The sequence below is a fragment of the Rissa tridactyla genome, chromosome 18 (assembly GCF_028500815.1).
Source record: "Rissa tridactyla isolate bRisTri1 chromosome 18, bRisTri1.patW.cur.20221130, whole genome shotgun sequence".
In the NCBI taxonomy this organism is placed as follows: domain Eukaryota; kingdom Metazoa; phylum Chordata; class Aves; order Charadriiformes; family Laridae; genus Rissa; species Rissa tridactyla.
Window position 1 is genome coordinate 1,372,168 of NC_071483.1, and position 24,867 is coordinate 1,397,034.

At 43.1% G+C, this 24,867-nt stretch overlaps 1 protein-coding gene across 1 annotated transcript in view; it reads right to left on the reverse strand.

Moving 5' to 3' along the window:
• CSMD2 (CUB and Sushi multiple domains 2) overlaps positions 1-24,867 on the reverse strand; it is a 293,220-nt gene that overhangs the window by 259,615 nt on the left and 8,738 nt on the right. The window contains exon 2 of the mRNA XM_054223614.1: positions 6,301-6,517. Within this exon, the coding sequence (XP_054079589.1) occupies positions 6,301-6,517 (217 nt within the window). The remainder of the gene's footprint in view (positions 1-6,300; positions 6,518-24,867) is intronic.

The following is a 24,867-nucleotide window of genomic DNA, read 5'->3' on the forward strand; positions in this document are numbered from 1 at the left end:
ATAAACTTGCTCTGCGCATAACAGCTATTGTCTTTACCATTAGCCATCTCTGGTAAGGAAAGGAGCAACCCCACGAAAGCCGTCAGAGCTCCAATCACGCAGACGTAGTTTACCGGGAAAACCGTAGACATGGGCACCGCAGGGTCTACAGTGACCACACATCATATCACCTTCAGACTTCACAGTGCTCTACTGCTGCCTAAAAGCCTTGCAGTCACTGCATTAAAAGTCCACCTGAAGTATAACCAAACATCAGCGAGAGGAGTCTAGAGAAGAACGTAAGATCCTGGGCTTCAGCAATTACTTGGCATTACCAACAGCAAAGCCCTGCGCTGTCAGACAATGCAGATGACCTGCAAGAGGAAAAGCTGAGGAAGTGTAACACATTCTGCAACAAGAGGTTAACGGCAGAGTCCAATAAAAACCCCATCTGCTGTCTCAGTGTCCGGCATGTTGCACTTCACCGGCGAAAGCCATCAGCAGTGTCCTACAGCAGGGCACTCCACCGGCATTTCCCCCCCTCCGTCCATCACTCAACACCAGAGGAACAGGGGGCTTTCAAGAGTTGCCTCAACCTGGGCATGGAAGACTAAGGACACCATGATCCTCCCTAGAATTTCCACATACTACTCAAATGACTAATGGTATTCAGTGCTCACAGATCTATCAAAAGCAGACTGTTCCACTGCAGAGTCTTAATTAAAATCTATTAGATGCTGTCCAATTACAGAAAATCTTTCTACATTTAATACACTTGCATACCTCAATATGAAGCAAGATGCATTGTCAAGGTTTGCTAGTAGATTTTACCTGTGAACTTGGTTAATCAGCAGTTTAGAGGGAAAACAAAAACGATTTTAAAAACTAAATATTATTTCAGTAACAGCAACACCTTAAGGGCCAAACACAACCAACCGCCTGTGCTAACCACAGCAGGGAGAGCCATACCTGGAAGAAATTCTGTAGTCCAACAGACAAAATACAGAACTACAGCCAGCCAGGAAACGACTTCCTCAATTAGTATTTTATTCAGTGGCCACGAATAAAAGCTTCCAACTGTCAACAAGATCCTATTTTACCAGATACGGTACAGGCCACGCCACAGTGGCAGCCCTTGCTGCAGACAAGTTGTGTTCCTACAAGACGAGCAATGTCTTGAGAGCAGCTCCTTTACCCAGGACCAGAATTACTCCATCCCCTCACCTCCCCATCCATTAACGGGCCAAATCAGAGCCAGGCCTCCGCCCAAGCCTGTTCCATTCAGCATGGCAGCAGAGAAAGAGCTCCCACCCCAATTTAATCATCAGCTTTCATCACTCATCCTGATGCACACACTCCTAATAAATACGGGAAAGTGAACAGAGTATCTCAAAACTGAACAGCCCTAGATGCAGTTGCATTAACTCCATTAAGTTTCCTGGACTTCCAGATCTCGTTCCATCAGTTATCTCACAGATGAAGTTTAAATATTCAGCACTTCCCCAGAACAATATGACGAGGCCACTGGCAAAAGGCTGTAATGCTGCTGGAGCAGCTCAAGCAAGTATCTTCTCAGGAAAAAAAAAGAGTGTATTTTATTCTGCAAAGCAGAGAAATTTAACTGGGGTTTTTTTGTTGGTTTGTTTTTTTCCCCCCCCATGGAGTTAATGTGAAGTGACAAAAGACTCTGCTAAGGCAAAAAGGAGGTATGATTCTGAACTTCACTAAAGATGACAAAAGGATTTAGCTGGCCCTCCATTTTATTTATCTTTATCCTTAGTAAAAAGAACTGTAGTCACCTTGGAGACACGAGGTAGCTACACGGAATAGATCACAGGACCAAAGGTGACTCAACACAAAATCCTAATGTAAGTTCTGTGTATTACCAAATGGCAAACACTATTTCTCCAGGAATTCCTTTAACAGTACTGAACGCCAGCAAATCCAGAACCCAGTACCTGTGAAGCCAGAACCCCGGTGTTATTTTAACCCGGGTTTGCATCTCTGCAAGCAAGAGCATATGGCACGTGGGGGGAATACTCTCCTTCACTATTCCCTGTGTCTCCTCCTCCCTTCCATTGTTTTTAAGATCAAAAGCTTTGTTCTCCTGATTAGTAATTAAGTACCAGTCACTCAGTCCAATTTTCAAAGAGTAATTAAAAGGTTATCAAGGAAAAACAGGCAAGATACAGGTATTTCTGTTGTATCTGTAAATAGGTCACCCCAAGTAGATAATTCAACTCTTATCACTAGTATCACAGAATTTTAAGTTCAAACAAAATACTTAATCTTTCAGTCAATTAAATATGGCCAGAGAGATCATATGGATTCTAGCTGCATACACAGCACATCGATGGCAATGCTCTCCTAACTCTCTGGCCATTTGTCAGGAAGGAGGACAAGTATCTCTAAACTTTAGCAGAAGACACCATGCTTATTTTTCTAGATACAGTGGCTCGAACAAACACTTTCTTAGCCAAATAAATTCAGTACCATTGAAACCTCTCCTTTGAACAGGGAAAGCAGACCAGAAGACGAGGGAGGCACCTACCCGTGTCACAGGGGAAGGAAAGCCCATGGGCTGTAAGATCAGAAGAGGTTCCCCAGCATTGTTCAGCACGTATGCAAGTGAGCAGTCTCAGGTAAAAAAGATGGCATATTCTGCCCCTTGGGCTTTCCAAAGTAGTTTTAAACATCGTTGGAAGGAAAAAAGTAAATCTGATTTTCTAAATTGACAAGTCCTGGTTTGAGTGTAAATTCAGTGGCTCCCTTCAGGAAAACAGAATTAGGTATCTGAAATTACTGACTTATCAGATATATTGTAAATATATTTCCCCTGGATCTGACTGCAAGCCTCAAACTTCAAGTAAGGAAATTAGCAACTAATTTAAGATCCTCACATTAAAAGCATCCTGCAAGTTATCAGCAGCAGATGAAAAAGCTTGAAGATATCATGTGGCTTCCATTCTTAGCTACATTTTTTTCTTGCTAACTACTGTCTAGTTATGTCACATAACAACAGTCTGACATGAAAAGGTGCGAAGAGTCTCCCAACTCCCATAGCAATCTTCGATCCATAAATAACTCCAAATATTCAAATTTTAGTCAGGTCTCTGCTGAGCTTCGAAGCCCAGCATGGCAGGAAAGCAATCAGGGAACTAACCTGATTGGAGCCTCCTCCTAACAATGACACAATCAGCAAAGCACAATGGGAATTTGCAAGAAAGACTATTCGTGAGTAACTGCAGCTTTCAGATCAGGTCTCCACATGCATCCCTCTGATCCCACTGGCAGTTCAGAGTAGTTAGGAACTTGAAGGATGGGCATCTGGGAGAGTTTGGTCTGGTGTAACGAGCACAAACACTGCTCAAGAGAAGGGAAGCCATGTACAGGCACCGAGGGGAAGTTACAAACCTCATCTGAGCTGCGAAAAACACACAGCTCTCCTACTCAAGTCAAGGGAGAGAAAAATCTGCAGGCGTTGTCGTTCTCAGATTTCAAAGCAGATCCTGTTACAGTGGTCCCTGCTGAAAGCTAGTGTACGGTGTCGGGAAAAAGCAAATTACTGGAGAGAAGCTAAAGGAGCAAGGACTCGGAAACAAGCTCTGGTTTTAGCAAACAAAGCTAAGTCATGGACTGAAAAATGACAACAGCCCTGGATGTCTAAATTAAGACACTGAAACACATTTAATATTCACATACTCATCACAAACGCACAACGCAAATTCCCTAATATACAGTAAAGCAGTTTATTAGGAAATGTCTCATCGGATTAAGCCTGCTCTTATTCTATTAGGGAACTTTCACACCACATTAAATTGCAAGACAACAGGGTGTTTGCCAGCACACGGCGAACGCAATTATTAACCCCTTCTCAGAAATGCACACAGACATGACACTGTGACACATCAGGCCAGGGAAGCTCTTAGGAATAGATGGCTTAAATGGAACAGCAGGGTTTTGAGAAGACTAACCCTTCTCCATCCCTCAGTGTAAGAAAGTGTCATCAACAGGTTAAGGCACTCAATGTACACCAAGATCGTTCTCTTCCCTCAGCAAAACAGGCATGACCTCCTGAAATAAATCAGTGATGTTCAACAATGTAAGCGCAGGAGTGGAAGAGGCAGAGATGCAGTTCCCTGTTTATTGTTGATCAGCCTTGAACACACTGAACAGTTACCTTCCTCTCTACAGAAGAGTGCTTCCCCCCTCCTTCTTTTACCCTTGCTTACAGCTTATTTTGGCCCGCCTCCTGGTAGCATGAGCTTTGATGAATGACGCATGGTCATCCATCTTCGACTGGTGCACTTCTATGATGAATTGAGTACATTTGGAAAGCAGCCCAAGAAAAAAAACAAAATTGATGGCCACAGGAAAAAAAGAAAAAAGGGAGAGAAGAAAAAAGAAAAAAGACCAGCGTTGAGCAACAGCTACAGAGCTTAATGAGGTGAGATTGATGTACACACACATAGAAAAATATGAGCTGAACAAAGAAGTGAGGCGCCAAACAGCACAGAGGAGCAAGTTCCAGGTTTTGAAGTCACTAATCTAGAAACATCCAGAGGAAGAATGCAAGCATCCATCACGCAAGAGCCCATATCTCATTTATTGGTGCGAGTCCTCTGTAAGTGCTTTCAGATCTCTAGAAATCCTCCGCAATACCTTCCCCCTCACCCCCATTTATTTCACTTTGTACTAAAACATCCCATTTCCTGAACAGCTCATCTCATTGTAGATTAAATGTTCTCACAGTGCTTTGTGATCCTGGTTTCATCCCACAACTAATCTACCCAAGTTGTGCATGAAGCTCACCAGTGATGCACAGGGAGGGCCTTGTTTGTCTCCTCACTTTCCCCCCAAAATGCAGGGCTATAAATTATCAGGACAGTATCCAAGCTGTATCTCAGAGTTTTGCGGTCAGCTGTAGGAAGATGCCCTTTGCCGTTACCTCTACCTATAATCGTATCGTGCTCACGAGTAGCTCAGAGCAATACCTGGATGCAACTTGTCTACAGCATCTTACTAATTTACTCCACCATGACCCTACTTCTGAATTCATTCTTGGATTTTGCTTCTTCAGCAGAACCTCCCCTTGACATCTAGAGGGCAAAAGGAAGCATCTGGCACAGCTGATGAGCAGAGCCATTTGCCAGGGGCAACTCAGGGCAAGAGCAGCATTGACGACCCACCATACAAAGTTTCCTGAGCAGAATTTTATACCAGGCATAGGCATCCTTTACATAATACCCAAAGCACTATGCTACCTTCTGATTAAGTGATGAGGTCCCATAATTAAGATGATTCTCAAGCACAGTTGCAAGATGAAGATACGATTTATTTGCATAACTGAAATCATCTACATAAAGAGCTGATTTGCACCAGTGATTCTTTAAGTCAGATGTTCCAGTTGGGTTAGACAAGACACTGAGGTCAAAGGATCTGTCCTAAACTAAAGTGGTTTGAAGTAAAATTAATTTCCAGGATGTCCATGACTATTGCATTCTTACTAGGACTGCTAACACTGGCTACTGCCACTGTTTCTATTACTTTTTGAATATATTACTGTCAGACTTCAGCTGCAATCAGACACCCCATCAGAGACCAACAATCATGTCACAAGTCACCCAGCTGATTTCATCTCTGCCTCAGATCTGAGGGTCTGAGATCATGACTCCTTCAAATGCAGAAGTCTGACATTTCATATAACATTTGCTACCGGAGCAATAAGGTTTTTTTTTTTTGTTTTTTTTTTGGTTTTTTTTCAAAATCAGCCTCTCATTTAACTTTATATTAATACCAGGATGGTACCTGAAAGTCTCAGAGATGAAAACCCATGGAGAGTCTTCATACTAAACTATATTACTCATTAACTCCTTACCCTAAAGATCCAACAGTCAGTTGGATGTGAGAGAACATCACCCCTGTCCAGCTGGTGAACAGACTGCAAGTTAGAGAATTACCCAAATGCACCCAACAAAGCATTTGGCAGAGCTATAAACTGAAACCCATTATCCATCCTCCCACACAGAGAATCTCTTTTGGATTGAGGGAAGCTCCTCTGCACATTAGCTCTGCTTTCCTCTTGCTCCATTTTCTAATTAACTTCTCTGGATGTCTAGAATGACTCTTGATAAATCATTCCTGTCAGGCATTCAGAGAAACATTTCAAACCTTATCAGAGATAAGAAATCAAAACAACTATAAGAACGGCTCATGAAGAAGCACTCCCAGTTTATTGCAGCATAAACCTCCAACCCAGATTTAATCCCAGTGGCAGAAATGGGAACATGTTTATAAACATCACTGTTATGAACAATGTACCTTGTTCTCAGGTTCCCCTGCTGAGGCAGTCCATCGTAGATAGATAACACATCAAAATCTTCCTCTAATGCAAAGGACTGGAAAACAAGCTGTATCCTGTTCTGCTCCTCAGCAGTGATTGTCCACGTGCAGTTTGCATAATTTGGATATCCGTATGGAAAGCCTGGACTCTGTATTGTCCCATTTGGGCCCTGCAAAACGTGACTGCAGTTCTGGGCTGACAAGAGAAAAGACAAAAGTACAAGTCAAATGGTGTAGGATACACGCTTAATATCGTCACCATCAAAACAGATCATATAGGATTCTTTCCACTGAATTTCTTCTCAGTTCATGGTCCCAGGGAACAGATAAAGGTAAAATCTGAAGATTCATCTTTGTCCTCCCTGCAGGAACTTGGACCCCAGATACCCATCTCTTGGGCACCGCTCCCTCTAGCTCTAAATGTAATGGGCTAATAACAGCTGGATGACAGCAGCTGCTGACTGTCACTGGGAAACAGATGCTTATTCAAACGTCCTTTCACAGCCCACGACAAAGTCCAACTCTTCATTATACACCGTGCGTTTAGGGATTTAACGTGTTTCAGGAGTGCCTGGCCACGCTGGGTGCCTCAAGCATGAGGGTTCAGAGGCCAGAACAGCAGAATAATGACGCCAAAGCCCATCGTCCCTTTTACCCTCAGTTCCGCTTGACTAAGGGACAGAAGATCAGGGCTCAACTGAGCAGACAAAGAGAGACAGACCACCCCTCACCTTGAAAGGCCAAAAACTGTAATGGACATAATACATAATGAGGAACTGAGTCACCAAATGAGTAGTCTGTCTGGACAAGATTCCATAAAAACTGAATGGCAAAAGATCAGAAATTAAAGTTGTCTGGACTCCAGAAAGATCAGGACACAATTCTAAGGCTTTAATGAACCAAACATTCTCGAATAGTTATTTGAAACAAACAAAAACCCAAACCCCCCAAAACTTTGCAGCTTCTCAGAATAGCAGTTCTTTTTCCTCCCATCCACATTCTTTCAGGTAACCACTGCTCACCATTGAAACCACCTCCTCCCAGCAGGGAGAAGAGCCCGTGGTCTTTATCCAGGGCCTTTCCACGCAGATTGCCATAAGGGAAAAGCACGTGCCCACTTGGTCTCTGGTCTGCCTACCCCAAACTGGAAACTGTACCTCTGCAAACCAATATGGACTGTGGCCCAGAGCTGCCATCACCAGTAACGCTACATCCCCCTGTTAGGCCTGACAGGGAGCATCAGGAAAAAAAAAAAAAAAAAAAAAAAAAAAAAAATCGCTGGCCAGACCCAGCCTTCTCAGGCTGCTCTGTTTTCTCTCACCCAGCTCTGAAAGGTTTCAGCTCCTTGTGCAGGCTCACCACATAGCAAATGTCTTCCCATCAGTATTCCTAAGGAGCTGCTGTAGAGCTGCATCTGCTGAGAAGAAAAGCGCAGTCCTGTACCCACCAGCTAAATACTCAACACCTTCCTCAAATCCATTTTTCCTTCCCCAAAGCAGTACCTGTGAACACTCCGTCCCAAAGATAAAGATTAACTGCCTTGATGTACAATTTCTGGATATATGAGATTTTCTTCTCTCTGGGGAAACAGGTACGTAAACGTGTGTTGCGAAGAGCCTACATGACAAATGCTCCTTAGTGTTTTCCTCTCTTTACTGATACTTTACACAAATGTCTTTGAGGGACAAAGAAAAATTCACCCCAAACAAACTGGTGTGACTCCTACTGGCTTTAATGGAGTGACTCCTTCACACCAAAGCTAAATTCCAGACAGCGTGCAAGGCAACTGTTTTGAAACCAAAAGCAGAATTTCGCCTTTATCCATCCTGTGGCCAGCACCAGAGCTGCTGATTGCTGCTGCCTGCGGTCGCGCTGGCTTTTCTTACTGATGCTGGATTGTTTACCCCTGCTTATGTAGATAACCCAGGCTTTCAAGTTGAAATGAATTAGATTAAAAATTACTTCTTTGATTTCTCGTTGCTTTTTTCAAAGGCAGGAATGGCATTTGCACTTCTGAGTGCCAACCAGCTACAGGTAAAGAACTGCAGAATAGTGCTCATTAAAACCAATTATAATTAGATTGACCTACTTTGGTGCAAAAATGCTTAGTGGAACTTCTCTCTACAAGACAAAGTTCACGCCTTTATGAATCTAAAATGGTCCATCATATTTACTACCCAGGGAATCTTTTTGTATCATGTTTATTATATCAGTGAGAGTTAGGACGGCCCCATAATCCAGCAGGGACCAGAACTGAGCTAGGCACGTCACTCTTTAACAAGGGCGGGCTAAAGTACTTTGCATTTCTGTGGCACCTGGCATCTGCCTCTCTCAGGGCATTCTGTCAATACGTAATACAGACAAGAGTGAAATCTACCTCCCTCCTCCACTTCAGTCCCATTTAGTCAGAGAGTTCACTAAAAGGATGCATTAACTTGGTGCCAGAAAGCTGCACAGGACTGGGAATATTACCGTTATCAGAGTGGGAAAATTAGGCCTGGTTTGGTTTAATAACTTGGAGACTGCCAGAAAGCCATAAGCTTCACTTCTCTAAAATTCAATCACATCCTCCTTTCTTCAACCAGACTGGCACTCATTAGGCAATGTGGGGATATTGAATCTCCCTCTATCGCACATTTTTTATTTTAATCATAAGTAAATGTCATCAGAACAATTTAAGGAAATTGGGAAATTAAAGAGGCTGTATCTTTCCATTTCCTGATGGTGTAAAAGCTACTGATGTTGCATGAAGTTCAGAAAACAAATTCAAGGTCACACGAAAGGCAAGAACCTTTAAGATCAATATAAATTTATGCTGGCCTCGCATAATCAGCAGTTAAAACAAAGAACAGAGGCCAGAAATATGTACATAATCTTAAACCTAGCTGAAGAAAAACAAATACCCGATAGAAAAATAGGACACAGTTTTATGACACATCAAATCAATCTACTGAAGTATTTTGTGTGTTCATGACTCTGACCAAGATGTGCTTTGGACACAGCTAAAACAAAATTGTTTACTGCAAACAAAAATTAGTTTTCCAAAAGCTGACAATCTGGAAAGCAATATATCCTTCATCAACTGTAATAGCAGGGAACTTCTTTTATATTGGACATCGCTGGAAAAAGTCAGCAGGCACAGGAAAGAGATCCAGGGAGCCCATGAGAATTTATGCATACGATGTAATTTGCTTTCAGGTTGGAGTTAGTTCAGCTCAGGCTTGACTGACAAAACCTTATCTAACGTATATGACAAGGAAACAGTTTCTCCTCTGAAGACTTGCAAAAACAATTCTCTTTATCCCTTTGGCCCAGGAGCATGAATAAGTAGAAAGGTATGAAAGGACAATGCCAGTATCTGTGCTATAAAGTTCCAGGTGAATATTTGACAAAGGACAACATTCTTCCCTGATTTCTGGAGCGCTCCCTCCAACCCAGGAGTCTGACATGAGGCACCTCCACACACCTCACTGGAGTCACAGGAACGCCGCGGCTTCCCCACGGACCAGCCCAACTCCTGCCCTGCACCTCAGCTCTGACGGGGCTACGCCAGGTGGCCACGAGAAACGGTGACAGGACAAGCTGCACCCAGGGACCACATTCTGTACACCCTCTGGAGATGAACCGTCAGCCCTGGTATCAGAGGAGTCACAGCCCTTCCAGAATGGGGGCATTTCCCCCCTCTCAATTTGCCACTCTATTCAAAAGCTACAGCAAAGGAGAAAGGCTAAGGGATCAGATGTCATCGAAGGGGATCTAAGGGACAAAGCTGAGGAATCAGATGTCATCTGCCAGAAGTTTCAGTATGGCACTGTAAATATCGATGCAGATATTCCAGCTTCTAATATTATTATTTATGGACTCGTACTTTCTGACAGTGTAACACCAACATGAAACTCATCAGTGGATATGCGTTTGTGGGCACATGTCCTGTTTTGTGATGGAGATGACCAGTCTGAGAATGGAGCTAATTCTAACTTGTATTCTGCCAATGCAACCTGCTATTTTCAATTCTGGAAAGTGGTTTATTATGAGAGTATATCTTTTTAATGAATGCATCAGTGTAATTTTATTGCAGTAGCACTTAAAAGTTTCCAGACAAGGACAAAGGCATTAATGTACTTGGCACTGTTTGGTGGACAGAGCCTTTCTCCAAAGGGATCACAACCAAAGGGGGAGGAAAAAAACACAACCCAAGGAAACCAACACTCGGGGAGGGCTTGGGGCTTTGCAGAAAAACATCTTCGTCCGGGGCACAACCATTTTCTCAATGATAGAACTTAGAAGGCAGCTTTACCAGCCTCCACCTACAATACTTGGTTTGTGCAATATACATCGCTTGAACAATGTAAACAGATTGATCAGCTTCACTTCAGGCTCATATACACAAGGCAAATGATGAAATACTTACTTTGCAATATGCTTAGAGAAGAACTGCATTTCTAACAGAAACATGGGCTGCCTGCGGCATTTTACAATATACGGTTAACCCACATGCCACAAAACTTAACGGGACTGGACACTTAACCAGAAATTAACTATCAGCTGAATACAGCTCCGGCTGCCCCCTGCTTAAGCAGAAAAACTGTGACCCCTCAAGCTTCAGCCTCTCGCCACGAGGAAGGTTGGAAGAATGTCCCCAAGACTTCTTCTGACGGCACAGGCTACATGACTGGAGACAGAAGCTAGTGGGAGGTCTATTTACACTGTTTATCTGAAGTTGTTTAGACACCTGAGCGTGGGACAGTTCTCCTGTCAGTCCCTCCTGCTTTAGAGAGGCCTCTGTCTAACGCAACACGGCTCCTCGAGTTCTGGAGCTGAACCACTTCACTCCCCAGCGACTACAGTGTGGGTAGCATTGACTGTTCTCGTGTCCTCGGCGTCTTGTGACTGGCAGTCATGACGGCCACTGTACAGTGACCACAACAAACCAGTTCGCAAAAGAGACTCAATCATTCAAGCACATTCATAGCAACAGAATTTTGTTATTTCCTTCAAATACATACCGGAGTGAGCTGCCCTGGCTGCTGTACCCTGCGAGCTCCTGCCTGGCACTGGGTTTCATCACTTGACATAGAATTTCAGCAGCTCGACAGACTCAGATAAACTTGTACATTCAAATTCTGTCACTACAAACCTTCACCAAGTTGTCAGAAGCTCAATAATAAACAAAGGCATTGTCTGACATTACAAACGCAAAGGAAATGGGTACAAAACATCATCTTCCACCTACTTCCAATTCCTTAAACTAACCAGGCCAGATCCACGGTGGTGTAAATCAAGGAAGTGCTTTAACTCTGTTGATTTACACCATATTAATATCTAAGGAAGTAATACTTCAGAGGGGAACAGAATTGCTTTCTGAAATGCTTCCTAAAATCTAAGTTGATGCTCTTTGTTTCTCAGCAGAAATCTAATTTAGCAAACACTGATGTATGGTCACTGCACAATTCAAAAGAAACAAATATCAAGTCATATACACTGTCTTACCCCTCAGCAGTATCATCTAGTGGTGATACATGGCTGTCTGCTTAATGCAGTAGTTTCTGGTATTGTCATTTTCTTTAGTTATTGTTACTTAGGCACAAATGTTTCTATTTTGTGTTGTTCTAGTCCATTCAATGAAACAGACAAACATAAAAACCTCTCTCCCAGAAAACTGAAATCCATATCCTGCAGACACACAAACACATTCTGTCCAGGCCTAAAATACCAAGGCCAAATCCTACTCATACATCAGTAACTTCTCAATTTTTTCTATTTACATTACTGTCCAGAGTCATTCACCTTCATTGCATAAAAGTTCTCCAAACTGAGACATTAGACCCAACTCACAGAGAGCACTCCAACGCTAACACAGGTTTCAGCATCCCCTGCGAGCGCGTTCGGAGGCTGCGATGGGTAGGGTAGAGCTCAAGGATGGAGACACAGTTAAAGCCGCCCAGCTCGGCACAGAAGTGCCCTGGCTTTCTTTGTGGGATGAGACGTGTGAAACCACACTCAAGTCCTTCAGCTTCTCAGCCGACTGGGTACATGCCCCAGCACAGGATCAACACCTCAGGTCTGAGAGGCCTCAGAACACGTGTGTCAGGAGTGGAGTGTCCCCCAGCCAGCTCCTTCACACGGGTCTTCTCACAACTGTACCCCCAAAAAGAACATACTAGAAGCTCACCCCCTGTATTGAACAGTTCATCTTCAAGAATTCACATTTTTTTTCAACACTGTTTGATCTGCCATCTAAATAGGAAAAAGGTTCTTCATTTTTCCCAGTGTTTACTGTTTTGAATCATTTATCAGCAGCTAATTACGCTTCTTTACATAGTAGTCTTATAAATCATTACAGACAACCACAAATAGTAAGCAGTTTACCTATAGCCTAGCTTTGACTCTCTTGTTCACACAATTTAAGTGAACAAACAGGGAAAGTACCTTCACACTTCATAAATTTAAGTCTTGTTTCCCTAAGTATTCACCTTTTCATAGTTTTAACTTAACCTACAGTCTTATATCAAAGCCTTCTGGGTAATAAATAATGCAGAGACATTCCATTAACTATAACTTTTAATCAAAAGCCAGTGGATCCAAGCACATCATCAAGGGGATGATTTACATCTCAGACAGCCAGTGCCTTTTTCTCTCTGAGCACGTGGAGCGATAAACTGAAGAATACGAGGGCAAAGAACAGGCATTTTCTCTGAATCCAGCTCACGCCACTACTGCCAACTCCAGAAAGAATTATAACATCCACCTCAAATCAAAAGCAGTATGTGAGTTTTCAGCAGGATGGCACAATACTGCGATACCGCAAATCAAACATACCATTCCTGAAACCAACTCAGTCACCTCCAGTTCTCTGGGGAGAGGCGTTACTTCGCTTCCATTCCAACAGTCTTTCACTCCCACTCTGTCATCACTTTCTGTCCCTCTTAGTGCTGCCCAGGCATTTACACTGTTATTGCCGAGATCTGTTACTCTTAGGCATTGTTCCAACGTTAGCATAACAATTCCATTTTAAGGGCTTCCCAAGTAGAGAAGAGGAACAGAAATGATGATGGTGGAGTGAAGATGCTGTAATAACATATTTAGGTTTTCCCACATGTACCGTCCCTTGCTCTCCCAACAAAAAAAAAAAAAAATCTGTCTTGGAAGGTTATGTAAACTTCCTATGCATGTTTGGGATTTTTAGTCACGTTGCTGAGCTTGGAGTTCCCCAGCACAAGCTCCAACCAAACCACCTTACAGCTGGAAACTGCAAATTCTTGCCCTGCTGGAACTTCCAGCTGTCACTGCATTATCCTCACGCACTGCCACGCCGCTCTGTGCTCATGTAATGTTTCCAACATATCTTAAAAATGACACTTACATATTTCAGATTAGGGAAAACCTGCACAAAAGCATTGTACCTCTCCATTTCCTTGATGTCTGCCCCAGGTTCACCCAGTTATTACTTTAGACCATGGCATTTTCTCCTACCTACACTGGACTCAAGGAAGTTTATTCTCCCCAGCCATCTCCTTCTGAGAAAAGTGATTTTCAACCTGCAGCTCAATGCCCGTGGGCATCTGTGAAAGGCAAGAAAGGAAAATAGCCTCATGTCTAGTCTTTTAAATTCTCTAGAAATGCAATAAGCACCAACATAGAAATAAAGGCACTTAACATTGCAACTGTTGAAGCCAACAGATCCAAAAATGTTGGAAAGCACTATTACAGACTAAACGAACCCAACCTGTTCGTTTCCTTGTTCAATGATGTTTCTGAACCCCGGTGAGGTTCTGGACTCTCCCCAGCTGTTCCATATCTGGGCTGAAGTGTCAAGACAAACACTGAATAGAGTGCTAGACCTAAGCCCAAGCAAGTTCAACAGTCCCTCGCTCATGGGGTTGGGAAGCCAACTGTCACCCTCCACCGGCACATTCCCTCCTCTACACCAAGCTACCCTTCTCCTTTGAAAAAAGTCTTCTCTGCTTTATTATCCTGTGTTTTCATATTTCATGATTGAACCTTGAAAAGGCATATACTTCCAACAGCAAGGTCAAAGGAGTTCTGACATGCTGTTGAGGAAAAAAGGAAAGCATCCAATTTCAGGTAACATCAAAAGCCACAGTAGGAGAAAACTTGAAATCACAAGAACATGACACTGCACATATGTCCTGTCTTACAGCTGCACTGCAGTCCCCTGACATGCGGAGAGGCCAGAGACTGCAGCTGCTGGAAAGCAATGCCTCATTTGGTTAAGCTAGAAATTGCCTAAGTGAGCACACGCCGGTCGTAACGGCAGCTGCCAGATCTTCCCTTGAGGCTGAAGTCTTCTGCTCCTACCAGAGGCAGAGGGGAGGGCAGCGTGGCACGTTGACCGACACAGGCCATCCCCTGCCAGCTTGCTTCACCCCTGCCCTGGAATGACCTGGAAACAGAAGGGATGGATTTGAGTCTTCAAGACGCTCATCAGCTCTTTTAATTGTTAAAAAAAAACCCACACAACAAAAATAAAAAACAAACCCAACCCAACAGATTGCTATCAAAGGAGGGAACCCAAAAATCGCACTGCTCGTTGTGTAGCTGTAAGAACTTGAGCTGCTCTGTAGGAAATATCACAACACACACTCCCATTGGGTTATCAAAGAGACATTACAGTGTCACGCTGGCTTTCCCCAGGTGCATGCTATATCTTTCTCAATCACCCCTGCAGATTTATATACCACTTTACCATCTGAAAAGCTTACAATCGAAACAGAATCAAAGCCAGCTAGAAAACAGGACAAGCACTTAGGAGTGAAGACTTGTACAGAGCGAGGGGAAGAGATGTATTCCCTCCTATTTTACTGTTAGAAGGGGAGGAAGGAGGGCTTAAGGATTAATAATAGAAGATATTATAAAATTACTTTGGAATTATTTTAATAAGCATTTAGAAAATCCCTGCTAACGCATGCTTTTTAATCTAAGCAGTACCAAGAAAAACATTAGAGAAGTCTGTGTTCATCAAGACACATCATCTTCCTGACCATTTACATCATTCATCTTAAAAAATATTGCATTTTATATGCACTAACTCAGGTTAGCTAGTTGGAGAGACACAGGCAGACATACTGCTTCAGACACCACCTGATCCAACATCCAGCGGACAGCAACGGACACAACGCTAGAAAACATTTCAAACGCGCAACAGAAAACTTTGCTTGGCCAATAGTGATGAGGAATTCAAACTACTAAATTACTCATCACTCCACAACACAGAATGCCTCAGTATCTTTCCACCAAATCTCAGTTTTCAACATCTTCCTTGAACACGTGGTGGCAAAGACCACATCCATTGCTCCATCTCATGCATCCAACAAAGTGAAATGCGCTCTGCCTGTTCGGACTGTACGGCAAGGGAAGAGACTGTCTCTACGCTGTACTGATCATGTCTAGCCAAGCAAGCAGAGTTTGTTGATGCAAGGAGCGTACACAGAAAGAATATCCTGAACCTTTTAACAATGAGCAAAGCATAGGAATCTTGTCGGCAAGGCTAAATATACTACAGCTCACCCTGCTTTACGCTGAGTTGAGCTTTATCAGCATAGTTACTAGTGAAGATTTGCCACACCGGCATCTCTTTGTACTTGTGAAACCAGAGTAAGGGACTCAAGAATAAGATCCTTCATGTAAACTGAAGATCTGTTTCTTCACACTCTCTCTCATACACAATAAACATCATGTAAATCCAAAGGCTGGGGTATGGCTACACAAAGCACCTGCAGTTAGTGCTGAACACAGAATCAGGAGCATCTCGCACCCCCCACAGCCCCAGGCCGGGCTTTCTCTGCAAAAGGACGAGGACGGTGCCCTCCACTCCTGTGGGGAAATAGCATATATTTTTCACTGCCTCAAATCTGAGAGAGCACCACCTGGAAAAGGAACACGCCTGCTGACTGCAAATCCATGCCAGAAACAAGCCTGGTTACAGAAGGTCCTCACCCTTTTGTCCTTCCCATCTTTAGCATGAAGTGACCACCCTATCTCAGACGAGCATAAAGAACCTGGTGACTTGCTTCACAGGTGACACGAGGGGAAAAAACACCTTGTGAGGCAGTAGGCAGGAGTCTTGCACTAGCGATGCACTTCAAGCCATCAGTGAGGGACAGACTCTTTCATCTGTCCAGTACGTTTATATATATTTATATATATATATACACACACACTCCAGATGTGTTCAAGATTCACACGTCTGCTCCAGAGCCCAACACCCGCTGCTGTACGCCTTCACCAGAGAGGGCAAACCAGCCAATTCACCTTGTGCTGCTCCAGTTCCCCGCTGTACCCTGTTCTAACCACACGCGTGCACTTCTGTCCTATGACAAATGCGAAGAGCAGTACTTCATTTCACATCCTTTGTTTGCATTAGAATGGAGGACATTCACCCTTCCACTGCACGAGTGACTGTGAGCTCATCTAAATGGAGCTTTGAAGAACCTTGGCTGAAACACACTCATGCATTAAGATTTCAAAAACCCCAAACAAACAAAAAATAGCCAAGCAGATCTAGGAAGAAACAAGACCTTTAGACACTTTAAAAAAAAAACTTAAGCAGCCACAGCTGGCTCTGCTTTAAGCATACTCCCCAGCTTCTCCCCTGGAGTGGCTCCTGAGAGAAGCAGGTCCATTTCCTAGAGCAGACGCTCCCCATGTTAAGCGTTGCCCCCTGTTACCGCAGACGGGTGTCACCCAGGGCAGCTTCAGCCTCAGCTGAAGCCGTGGTGCACTGGCTGTGTCACAGGAATTCCTCACACACACGTAGCCTACCCCACCCCAAGTGCCAGGCAATGGGACTCGGCTGAAAGACTAACGGAAAGGGTTTCAGAGCCCCGCACACCACCTAAAGGTTTGGCTACCAGGCGACTCTCAGCTCCTCTGATTTTTGCCGGGCAGTGGCAGAAAGCTGTCTGTAGGTATTCAAGGAAGCCTGAAGGTCATGAAATTAAGAACAAGGCTCTGCAAGCCTCATGACAAGAGGCTCCAGTATCTTTCATCACAAATTACCATTCTAACCAGCTCCCCAGCAGCCAGCGGCTCCGTCCCCATCGGCGGCGGCTGCGATGCCGTGACGTTGCCAGGCACAGTTGCTAGGCAAAGGCACACATGCAACAGCTCGACTGCGGCTTCGTTACAAGGCAGCCTTAACAAAGAAGCAAGGGGAGGGGAAAAAAAAACACCCCACCCTTGATTTTATATACACACGGAAATTTCCCTGAACGCTAAACAACCAGTTAATGGAGTTTGGCAATATTGCAGACAAACCAGCTTTCTACTGCGTGGCTTCACTAAGTCACAATTCATTTCCTTCCTCTCCTTCACAACGTTCACGCCTTCTGTATTCAGCAAGACCCATTGTTTGGGGTTTTCTGCTGAATTCTGGGCATCGCGGGAAGCCAAGGAAAGTAGTCGGGAAAAGGCAGCAGGAGACAAGGAAAGGGAAGTGGCATCCCCGGACCAAAGCAAGCAGGTGTGACTATTCTTTGCAATGAGCCCTACACACACTATTTTGGACCTGAATTTTGGCCTAGGACCTCTTAGCAACAGGGCTCTGAGATGATGAGCTCAACAGTAATGTTTTAAGCAAAGCCAGAGGCTGCAGGTGTTTTCATGTATCTCCAGGACACGGGATGTGGCCTCTTCTCTCTGGCACCAGACACAGGAACAGAGATGCTCCCATCCAGCTGCTTGGAATCAAGCATTTTATCCAGATGACATAGTATTAGCTACCTCCAGGACCACAAGTATGAGATGCTTCTTAAACAGCAGTATTTGAAGCCTCAGAGTAAAGGTTAGAGCCACAATGAGTCATTAATACAAAGAGCAGATAAATGAACAAGCATTTGTAGAAATAATCAGCTAGTAATGGAGTCTGTCCCTCTGCCTGACAGGCTGTTAGCCACCTACCTGCAACAGATCTTAACCAGAATATTCCAGAGTACGTTATCCAGATCCACTTAGAAATACAGTTTATCCTCGTAACACCTGCTGGAATGAGAAGGAAGATCTGCTCTTCCTCTGTACCCGACAGATTTACTGAGTGCATTAAGTACCTGTTTTAATACTGATGTTCTTTGGCAGAAACTTAAAGCAGGGCCTATTGTGATCACTAATATCAGTGTTCAAAGTTTAAAATTTTTCACACCAAATGGGACTTCACTAAATAGAGGGTGTGCGAAAATCGTAGGAAGAAAGATGGTCTCACTCTGCTTTCAGCCTGAGAGAACACACAGGAGACTTTGACGAGCATTACAGCGAGACAGGTTCAGACAGGCTGGACAAGACGCAAAAACAGCAACTGAAGACAAATGTTCACGAGTCTAATTTTTGAGTTTGCTGAGCCTTGAACGCACTGATGGACAGCTGGGCCTGGGCTCAGTCCCCAGCAAATAAAATTTTGAGTGTTCTTTGCCAGTTTAAGCCTCAGTTAGAAAAATGCAGAGATACAGCAAGTGACTACAAATTGGACTATAAAGCACATACATGGATGCGTGTTCACGTGCACAGATACGTATACACACACCTAGAGAGATAAAAAGTTAGAGCTAAAGAACTAAAAAGCTCTCCTGGTTATTACGTACTGTCTCCTTCCAGGCTCAGCAACCACACCAAACAATCCCATTTGTAAACACCTAAGCTTTTCCGTCCTGTACTTCCCACTGGAAGATTTGCATTACAGCCTTACTGCTTTGATAATTATAAACATTACTCTAATTTCCAACCTAAAATTAATTCATGACTAGTTTAAGCTCATTTGTTTTCATATCAACATTTTGTTAGCTTTAACAGTCCTCCCTGTTTTGTTTTTACCTGGCCTTGATGTATTTATAGAGAATAATTAGATCCCCTTGCAACCCTGTTTGCCAGGCTAAATAAGAACTCTGCGCTTTCTCTCTTCTAAGATACACCCTCCATTCCCCAACCATCCTCCTCCCAACTTCAGCTCATTTCAGCTTGAATTCCTTGGGTGCAAAGGGCATCAAGACCACCTCAAAATCCTCAGGTTCCTCAATGCTTCATAAAAATCACGTCAACTCTTTCTTGTATCTGCTGCAAGACCCATTGGAGCTGCCTACACATATACTAAACCTTTTGCAATTTGTAATCTGGAAACTCCAGGGTTTTCTGATTGCTCTTAGGGGAACTAGATTTCACAAGTTAGGTTTCAAACTAAACACTACGTGACCTTCACGCCCCAAACAAGCCTAAACAACTGGGCTCCCAAATGCTTGCAACAATTCCACCCCTCACAAGCAGCCACTCATTAACAACCTAAAGAACAGTAATTACCTGCAAAAGTTCACAGCTGCATAATTCCTGATGAAACTGGGAATCTTGTGCAGACCATCCACTACTTGAAATCATTTGCTCAGCTCAGAGAAGTAACACACTTATCCCAATATTCAGCCAGAATGGCCTCTTCTCAAGGGATGTAATTTTCTCCCTTCAAAACTTTCCCTTTCAAAATTGTCTCTTAATCAATTTTGACGGCTCCCTTAGCACCACGACTCTTCTACACAGCCATTGTCAGCATAATAATAATACCAAGCACTTATATGGCTATTTCCATCTTCAAAGCACTTCACAAGCATTAACCAATTAATGCATATTCTTCCCATGCTGTCTCTAGTGTGAATAACAACAGCCTCACTGGGTTCTCCCGCGACTTGCCTTCATGCCTGTTCGGTTGCCCCAACACCCTTTAACAGAAGCCCACTGTCAGTCTCTTTTGCAGAGTCTGTGCATCCCATTTCAGAGCGAGCCAGAGAAGGGCTGCATCCTGCTCTGGGAACAGGAGAATGGCTTGGCAACACACCACGCAAGCTTGGGCCCTTCTCAACTGAACGCCAGAGCTAGCCCGAGCACATACGGCGTAACACACTGTTTAGGCACTAAGCTGGAACCTGGGAGGCCTTGACTTGTCCCTGGACTCATGGCAAGGTGTCAGAGAGATCAGGCAACTCCTCTGGGCAAGATTTCACAAAACCAAACCAAATTCAAAGGACCACAAGTCCCTTTTCAAAAGGAACTTAAGTGCACCAGATTTACAAACACTTTTTTTTATAACCCGAGAACAGCAGACAGATGCCTTGTAGCCTTTACAATTGCACTGAGTTTTGCAGCTAACATATCCTCTTACAAAACCCCGCTGGGCAACTATACACGTATTTAGGCACCTAAACATCCTTGCAAATCTTGCCCCAGGAGTCCAAGACTCAATGAAACTGCTCAGAATGATTCAAAAGCTTCTTAAAAATTTTACTTTTATTTTCTGTCTGCATCTCTAAAGTGAACACAGTGAAGATTTAACTTCTCCCCACCTTCAGTCCAGACATCTATAAAAACGACAGAGGGCAGACACGGTTTGCTGCTGTCTGCGGTTCCTGGCATGCAGATCTGCTGAACCTCAGATTTTATCCGGCTCCCAGAAGTTTGGTGTTTCACCCAGCAGTTCATCTCAACACACAACTGAAATGAAAACTCAGAAAAAGAAAACTAATTTGATTAAAAACATTTGTACAAACCTCTGCAAACGGACTCCGCTCATAAGCAGCATTTTTACTCTGTCTCATTTATAAGGTGCTAATTATTATCTCCAAAACAAATTTTTCAATTTGTATTTCAATTATTTTCCAGTAAAAGAATATTTGCATTTAAATGGCTTATCCGTTGTGCTCAAACACAAACTCATTTTCATCTCAGGTGTGAGGACTCCTTTATCTCAAAAATAAAAAGTAAGAAAGGTGAAGTAAGGTTCAAGGTGAAATCCATCTCACAAATCACAAGGAAGGTCTAATTTAAAGATTTGCTCATGATAAATTTTCATTATTAGTTTCTATTTCCCACCCGTTACCAAATCCATGTCATCATGAAAAGACTTAAAAGTAGCCGCAATTTCATGTGCCATTATTAGTTATGAAGCCATGTGTCCATCTATATATAAAGTTCAATGCTCCCTCAAGGCCAGTGAGAATGGAACGCGTCCCGAGAGACCTTTGACTTAGCTACAAATCTCATCTCACTAATAATTTAGAAGACCTCAGTCCTTGAAATTCTCACAATATTAACAATTTCATCATTACACTGACGGAGAACTGACAGTTTAAAGAGAATAATGCAGTGGATATAGATTCTTCTTTAAAAAGAAATCTGCCCTAAGCTCAGAGGGAGTTGCAAGCGTTTTTCCCCTTCCCCACCGCGTTTCAGCTTTTAGCTTGTATCTTTAAATATCGGTAATCTGGTTATATTTTCAGACATTTATAACTACATGGAAAGCAGAGAAGTTACACAAACCTACTATACACTTTTGGTAGTCGCAGGGAGGCCACCATCCCTTTTTAGCACCTAGGGCGTGGAACAGAAAGGAGACACAGAAGTTCTGTAGAAAACACAGAAGAACTAACTTCAAATATTCAGCTAATGCCATAACCAGCAAACGAGCTGCCACCACAGTGACCGCAATCTTACACTTTCAGATATATTAAAAAAAAAATCCTGAGTAAGCAGAGACTCCACTTATTAAAAGCTCTTCACTTCTACCACAATTCTCATTTCCCCACACTCTCTGGAGAAGCGTGCTGTGTGTTTATGGGTGCTTTGAGATCTTCCAACGAAACACTCTGCCAGGCATTTGTATTATAACAGCTTGCACTTGCATTATCATATTTGAATTACAAAAAGAGGCAAACAGAAGGCAATTTCTCTGGGGAATTTTTGTTGGGATATAAATCCAATTTTTACTTGATTCCGTTAACAGCACTTTCACATTCACTTCCTTTAAGTATTGCTGCACTTGATATTTATTACCTAATGCCTACTTGTCACCTTGAGCAATCAATGAAAGTCACCAGAAGTTGACGGTACACAGAAAAGTTAACAATATACTTCACCCAATGGGAGGAAAAAAAGAAAAAAAAGACAGCCACATGCCCTAAACAATAAATAGCTACAAAAGGTTTCTGCAAGATTTTCTGTAGAAGTAGTGAAACATTTCAATTATGTTGAAGTTTTCAGTCCCTTTACACGTGAATGTCATGTATACAACAGCAAAAACTAAATTCTTCACTGAAAACTATTAGCTCTGTTCTAACAAGAAGTGTCCCTTTGTCCAAACAGAACGTTGACAACTGGTGGATTCTCTGAATCGACAAAACCAGACTTATTTTTATCCTGTTCTGATCCAATTTAGAAAAATTCTCATTCTAGGTGCCAATCTGTCATGACTTGCACACAAATATTCCCACTAGCTCAGTGGATCAATCGAATCGTATGCAAAGTCCAAGTCATTTCCGTAGTTTCTGTATCCTGTGACCTCCACCTGTGTATAACCAAAGAAACTCAGAACTTATTTCCATTACCATTAACATTATATTGCACTATTTTATTTTTCTTTCACCTCCTCCATTCGTTTAAAACCTCATTTTCACCCTTAGACATATTCTATTTAATCTTAGTTTTCAATCCCAAAAGCAGATCAATACCTTTCTTCTTCAATCTACATGGCTCTCAATCAAAGAGTTAACAAGGGGTGAATTGAATCGACTTGTAGGTTCAAATTGGGTATTTTTTTTTTTTGTGAAAAGCCTCATTTGCTAACTGCACTCATGGAAAAGAAGGGAAAAAACTCCCCATAATAGCCCTCAGTATTAGATTCCTAGGCAAAAAAAGGTCCTAATTTGTTCTCTAACATAGGACTGTCGCAGCCTGTAGCGGGAACAAACCACAGACCCTCCCATAAAACATTATTTTCTGGAGCACTTTAGTGAAATGAACTTGCTTTTCCTAAGATGGTCTCTTTCAGTTTGAACCCACCCAGCTGTTTATGAAGAGGTAACAACAGCATGGGGCTTGCAGGGTTGTCTCCACTATCTTCAGTCTTGCCAAGGTAAAGAAGCCAGCACTTTATGTGCTAGTGAAAGAAGACACCTTGGTCTATGAGACACCCTTGTCCAGGTAGTACATGATGATCTGTCTTCATGAATAAGATCCAAGAACTTCACTCAAAAAGCCACAACGGTTTCACTCTGCTTTAGTTCTAAGCCTTAGGCAAGATACTATCTGCAGCATGGGGACCATTCCACACACTGGAACATCTAACAAGGTTTGTTTTGTTTTTTAAAATGCAGTTTCATTAACACATCCTACCAAAGTACAGGAGTTCCACTGCAGCTGTTCTGCCACCCTTTGAAGAGCTACGTGATTTGCACAAGACCACAGCAGAGCGTGTAGAAAGGGAACTGGACCCTCAGAAAAGGGAGTAAGGTGCAGAGGGGTCAGCACACGAGTGACAGATCATCCCTCTCTGGTCATTCCAGGACCCAACATTAGAAATAAAAACCCAACACTATCAGGGACAAACTCCCTATCCTTCAAACGCTTATTATTTCAGCAGGTGGACATTATTTTAATATTTACGGACTGAGTCCTTCTCCAAAGTGCTTGACGTTAATGAAAACATCCCAGGATGGCTGCTGACAGATGTCCAGTGTCCACAATCAGTGCCTAACCTTTCCCTAATGGAGACAAAACAACAACAGAGAGATATAAACAATATGCTGCATGATGCAAGTAGCATCTTTAAAAACGGCATTGGCTTTGGAAAAGCACCAGGCTTCATTATCCTTCTGAAGGAGATTTCCTTTCTGGGAGGAAATATATTTTTCTTGACATTATTATTCGGTGTATCAAATGGGAAAGGAACAGTGAACTTTGCCTTTGTTACAGAAAAAAATGAGCTTCCATTTTCTGTACCTCCAACTTGGCTTTAAGTGCTCACCAGCATCAGATCAAGAATCTGGCTAACAAAGGACCAGATCCCGCTCTGCCCCGCGGCAACGGGGAGCAGGAGGAACCCTGCTGACGGTAACGAAGTTACAGAAAGGTGAAGGAGACAGGACTGGGGAACAGAATGAGACCCAGGACATCCTTACAATCCTTAAATGATCAGCTAGCATTGCTCGTTTTGGCTGGGGGAACAGTGACATAGAGTCCTCCTTACAGGGCGTCAGACCTCAGGAGTTCGGGAACACACAACCTGGTACCAGCAGCAGAGCCAGGGCAGAGGGGTAACAATGTGTAAGCAATTACACAACGGCACATCATTCCCCCTGTAAAGTTCTTCAGCAAACCTTCTAGGAATAAAAAGCCATCACCAGCCTTAAGGAACTCCCCTCCTCCTGCTCTTTCAGGCAATAAGCTCCACCCCAGGCCCTCTGGCTCCAAAAGCAACAACAGAGATGCCATAAAATGTATTTCAAACGTTGCTTTCTCTAGTTTAACTGGTTAAAAAAAAAAGTGCTAAACTGCTGATAAGTAACAGATACCATAACTGGGAAACAAGTCTCTATTTGCTCTCTGCCATCCTTGAGACATTCATTTTCATAATACATTAGAGAGTACTATTTTTCCACTCCACAGACAAGATGCTGAAGCTTATGCAATTTAAGCAACTGCTTCAAAGCCAGAAAGTCTGTGGCAGGTTCAAATCTGAAAGTCCAGACCATCCTTTCTGCCAACTCTGCTTCTGCTAAAGAC